The following is a 5,745-nucleotide window of genomic DNA, read 5'->3' as shown; positions in this document are numbered from 1 at the left end:
AAGGAGAAAAGAGGGTAAAGGAATTACAACTTATTTGACACCTACCATGAGGCAAGTTATTGATTATAAGACACTATCTGACACCCTGAGGTTCAAGATAACTTAATTTCTTAAGTTAATCTATGTCATTAATGGGGGGGTTGTGCAGAGGGAGAGGAAATATGATTGATGCTCTGGGAGAGCTCTTAGCAGAGTAAGGTAAGGAAACCTCTAAACAAATAAAAGCAATGCCATATTTGCCATTCAAATAAATTCAAGTATCTAGAAGATGCTATGGGAACATCCAAATGGAAAACATGAATTCTGCTGGGAGTGTCAAGGAAACTTTGTAAAGGAAGTAATGTTTGAGCTGAGTTCAGAAAGATGAATAAGCTTCCTCCTAGAGGTAGAAGAGGAAAGCCCCTTCCAAGTAGAAACCCTAGCAAATGCAAAAGCATGGACCCAGGAAGGAACTAAACACTTGACTGCAAAGATGGGGTAGAAAAGCGAAGTCGAAGGAAGAAAGAGTCAAATGAGACTGAACCTAATTTTTGGTGCTCTCCCACTTTTATTTCAGATCTAGGAAATAGGGAGCCAGTTAAGGATTTAAGGTGAGAAAGTCTTACTTATTTGTGTTTTCTAAAGAACCCAGAGGCTCTTGGTGCTATGAAGGAGCAACTGGAAGGAGCCTGAGCTTGGAAAAAAGCTGAACTAATGCAATGTCATTGGGAAATGAGAGTCCTCTCTACTAGCCAGAAAAAAGCACAGCTAATTTTCAAAATGAGGTAGGATGAAAGAAAAATATAATTTTGTATCAGTGTAAGAAGGAAAAAACAACATGACTAAATTTTATAAATATTTTATTTTTTCCAAAGAATAAAAGAAGTGCTATAAACCAATGAGACACACAATTAAAACATGAAATTATAACAAAATAAATGTGATGCATACATAATTCTTTATAACAAAATGGTCAGAACCTTAAAAAGATCCAGTATAAGCATTTACATATCTTAGCATTGCTGTTTACTATTTTGTAAACTAAATGATGTGTTTATATTCAAATAACTCAAATATATTTTCAAAATTTTGAGTACAAATCATTGTTAGGTTGCTTTATTCTTTAAAAAAAAAAAGCTAAAGGAATGCATTTCTATAAAAACTAGCCATAAGGAATTTACTTATTTTTTAGCTGCTTCATCTAGCGAAAACATATATTTAGTGATTAAAATTACAGTACTCCTAATAAAATAGTCAATAAATACAATATAAAATCAAAGTTTAATGAGTAAGTCATGACATTATGCCATACTAAGAAGACATCAAATGTCTAAAGTTATAGGAAAAGAATATATTGCTCCTTATAGAACTTAAACATTTAGAAATTCTAAATAAGGAAATATATTCTATACAGGTAAATGTATGATGCACCCAGCTTTCTAATGCAATATAACTTAAACACAATCCCAGGGTAAAGAGTAAGGAAATTCTCCAATGTATTCCCCAAGAAACAATACTAAAATAATTCTGATTTCATGAGAAAAGTAAGGGTAACAGTTTAACTTCTTAGATAACATTCTAACGAAATAACATTCATATATTAAATGCACAGCTTTTTCAGTAACACTCTAGGGAATATATCTTAGAAATACACTAGCTACCTTGAAAAATTAACAACCAGTGATTCTTGGCTCACTATTTAGTCAATTGTCAAAGATTTTAATAGCATAGCAGATAAAATAACAGCAATTAAATAGCAGGAAATACTATGTAAAATTCTTCATAAGCTGACCAGAAAGCTTCAGGGACCAACATAGTCCCTCCTCCTATCCTTCTCTCAAAGCGGGGAATTCATGAAGAAACCTAACTCACTGGAGAAAATCAGCCCTTCCTTTTTATCTTCTTTGAGTCCAGAGATCTCTGGGAAACTGTTCTGCTGAAGAAGTGAGCAGTTTTTCCAACGCATGGCCCTTTCTCTTAATTTTTCTTGTTTCCTCTGTTGAGAAAAGAATTATATCAGATATCCAAATTTCTGCCTACGCCAATCTGTTTTCAAAACATGAATCTTAGGATCAATAAAAAGCAAAGGGTTGACTCAAGGACTATATACTAACAAAAAATGCATCTTAGTCATGAGTTCCGTGTAACCTCTTAGGCAATTACGTGTAAGATTGGTGACAAGAGTTTTCCCAGGACGTTCCAGAACAACTTTCTCCTTTCCTCCTGAACACCCTTTTTATTTTAAGAATGGGCTGGGGATGTAGTAGCCAAATCCGATGCAGAGAATAAGGACCTTCAGAAGGCTACACTCCGAGAGATTATAAAACCACGATCAAAGTGATGGGTACCTGTCCAAAAGTTTCTGGATGATTTTCTTAATCAAAGGAACTTCTGGGTCCAGACAGACGTCCTTCCCGTTCTTCAAGGTGGCTCTGCAGAAAGAAAAAAAAAGGATGAGCCCATGAGCGGCAGGGGCTGAAGACCCAGGCTGGGGGGACTTCCCTCTCGCCAATGTCACAGTATACCACAGCGCAGGAGGACTTACATTAGTTCCGCTTTGGGACACTGCGGACCTGCAGGGATCACCTGCAGATTACTGATCATTTTGGGATTGATCGTGGGTTTTATGGTTAAACACACGCAACGCAGCTCTCTCACCACGACCGCAGAAGGACCAGCTGTGACAGAAAGAGAGACACCGTTATAGGGCACGTCGCTGGGGGAACTGTTTTCCAGCGAGCCTGGCCCGGGACACTTCCCCGAGCCCGGGACGCGGCGGTCGCTGCAGAGGCTGGGGCGTGCTGCTCTGCCCCGTGCGTCCCGCGGGCTGTGAGCTCTCACCGCTGGCGAGCGGCCCCGGCGGCGTCAGTAGCAGCAGTGCGAGCAGCGCGCACAGCGAGCGGGCAGCGCGACTGGGCAGGAGACTCATAGCGGCGAAGAGGGCGCTGGTTCAGGAAGAAAGAAGAGGCGTGGGGATTTGAAGCTCTGCAGCACTGTGCTTTCCCCAAGCCCTCCTCAGCTTTTATACCTATACTTGCCCCTTCTCTCAGGCAGGAAATTCAAGCTTTGGGATGCTTGGGAAATTCCTTGAACTGGGGGTGGGGGTATGGAGGATGGGAGGGCGGTGGAAGTTGGGGAGGAGGTTGGCTAGGAGGAGCTTTCCTACACCAGATTTGCAGAAGACAAGATATCTAGCTGCTGCTCCTGCTGGAGGTGAGGGGCAATCCTACAGAGATTTCATCTTCTGGGCTAACCAGGGCTAAGGAAGGCCAGCTTCTCCTGGGGGACAGAGCCTTCTGGGAGGTGCTCCTCATCTCCATGTAAAGAGGAAGACTGGAACCAAAGTAGAGGGAGATTTGACTTCAGATAAACTTATGAACATCCTTAACCTTAAATTTTATTCTTATTCTTATTATTCAGGAAATGTAAGCCGTGATTGGAACTGCACTAAACTGAAAGCCCTACGTCTCTTCCTTGCAGACAGGTCATTCTAGGTTCCTCAAATTTGGTTATTATTCTTTGGACTTCAGCCAGCTTTTGAAGCCAAGATGATATGATGAAAATGTCTGTACTCCCATTTGAAGTCAGTGGCAAGAACAGGCTCCCAAATCAAGTGTGCTTAGTGGAAATCCTAACTTGTAGTTTAGCAAGCATATGCGTGTCAAGGTGGTTTAATAAACATCTTCAAAAATCACCCAGCAAATCTCCCTGGAAGACAATACCTTGCTTTCCACAGTTCAGTACACTATTGACTTGGAAAAGGTATGTACGATCTTAGTTAAGGGCAGGATGAGCGCAGATTAAAGCAATGCGAGAGCCCCAGCCTGCTTTAGGTAGGGCTCCTCAGGCGGACATGTCATTGACCCAATTTGGAGAAGCTGTAGGAGGTTTATGGGTCCGAGGGGCTCATCCGGAAGTTTTGTCTAGAAATTTGAATCAATTCAGCAGCAAGACAGCACCACTCTGGCTTCATTCAAACAATTTCATGGGAAGGAAGGATGGCTCACACAAACTTCTGGAACTATCCAATTTCATGATTAATGGTGTGACCAAGTCCATTTCAGCAGGCCTGCTGTGGACTGAAGTTAGTCCAAAGCTTCCCCCTCAATTTGAGGGATGGAATAGCTTCTAGCTTCTTCTCCCTCTCCCTTCTCTCTCCATGATCTGTGGAAGTAGTTAGAACATTGAGATTCTAGTGGTCAGGTCTTTCACATTCTTAAATTCATGGTGTGCCTATATTATATTGGAACGGTACATTGGCTTTCTTTTATGAAAGGCTAACTAGATACTCTTCTGGATTGTTCTCAAAACCTTTGTCCTAACAGTAGGTTAGCAAAGGCTATATCAGTAAATATGATGGCAACTGGAAATCAGTCATGGAACGAAATTCATTTCCTTGTCCCCTGTGACTCTGGGGAATTTTACTAACTCCTCTACTCTTCTCCTTTGCCAGGACATCACCTCCATTGGTGAGCAAGGAGGAGATGTCATGGACCTTTAGAACATTTAGTCTGGAAAGAAACAAGAAATTTTCTAGTCAAGGAAAGCTGGGAGGTTTGGCCTCAACTTATGGGAAGCCAAATGGCAAGTTCTCTCTTCTGCACAGTTTCCTGATACCATCAGCATCATACCTGACTCAGCTCGTGTAATCCTTCATCCTTCTGGGGAGTGGTAATCTGGACAAACAACCTTCAGGCTTATTATATTGACTTTTTAGAGATTAGACTGTATCCAAAGACAAAAGATAAACCTCAATAATGTGCATAAGACAAAACTTCAAAAATGTGACTAAGAATCTTAGACAATTAAATTCAATTTAAGTATGGGAACAAACCACAGTATAAAATGGCTTTGTGAGAAAAAAAATTTAATGACATACGTGATTCAGTGTGTGCGTGTATGTGTGTGTGTGTGTGTGTGTGTGTGTGTGTGTGTGTGTGTAGGTGAGTTCCAAATAAAGTATTTTAAATATAAGTGAAAATATGAATTAATTTGGGCACTAAATGTTAAGATCAGAGAACGATCATGAAATGTGATTTCCAGTTCCTCTTGTCTCCCTTGTAGATGTCCATGCTTCACCTCATTTGTACTCTAAATTAACTTACCATGCCTTATTTACAGAAAATAAATAAATAAAATATTTTTCCAGCTAGCAAGCAGATAAGAGAAAGTCCCCACTAGAAGTGGGCTGTTGGGTTTCCCAACCTGATCAGGAAGCAGTGTGTAACTTAAACTGGGTTCATTGAAATCATTCTGGCTCATGGCCCATGTCTGGCTCCTGTCTAGGTATCTGTGATATGGGCCTTGTGCAAAGACAAATAAGATTGTGGATGGTCCAAGACTCCCTGCAGTTGAGAATGACAGCACCAAGTACCATAGGAGGCAGAGCTCTTTAAAAGTAATTATTCTTTATCACCAATTTAAAGGGAAGCCAGTTGCCTTACCTGCACTGTGTCCAGATAGTAAAAAAGGTGTTATTTTTGTTGCAAGCTATGATAAAACAGTCAACAAATGACATGGATGTCTGGATAGGTGGAAAGGTTTACTCTTTGTCAAAAGCCATCAAATTTTAGTCATAATACTACAGAGGAATGTAACATAAATTAAAACATTCTTAATGGTTTGCAGCTTCCACGACACTTTCATGCTCATTTTCTTTTGATCCTCATACTGATTCTTTGAGGCAAGTAAGAAAAGTTCTCTTATCCTCAGCTAGGAAAAGTAAGGCCAGAGAAAGAGTTAAAAAGCAGAAAATCCAGGATTGGA

The 5,745-nt window shown here is 40.4% G+C and overlaps 1 protein-coding gene across 1 annotated transcript; it reads right to left on the bottom strand.

Moving 5' to 3' along the window:
• Positions 1-1,032: 1,032 nt before the first annotated feature.
• LOC105292340 (C-X-C motif chemokine 6-like) lies at positions 1,033-2,987 on the bottom strand. The gene is made up of 4 exons (XM_011360526.2): positions 2,821-2,987; positions 2,525-2,657; positions 2,328-2,411; positions 1,033-1,975 (listed from the first exon to the last, which is right to left on the bottom strand). The coding sequence occupies exons 1-4, from the start codon at positions 2,906-2,908 to the stop codon at positions 1,957-1,959; spliced, it is 324 nt and encodes a 107-aa protein (XP_011358828.1). The 5' UTR covers positions 2,909-2,987; the 3' UTR covers positions 1,033-1,956.
• Between the last annotated feature and the right edge of the window lie 2,758 nt (positions 2,988-5,745).

This window comes from Pteropus vampyrus, unplaced genomic scaffold (assembly GCF_000151845.1).
Source record: "Pteropus vampyrus isolate Shadow unplaced genomic scaffold, Pvam_2.0 Scaffold56, whole genome shotgun sequence".
Classification (NCBI taxonomy): Eukaryota; Metazoa; Chordata; class Mammalia; order Chiroptera; family Pteropodidae; genus Pteropus; species Pteropus vampyrus.
This window is presented reverse-complemented; position numbering and strand designations above follow the sequence as displayed.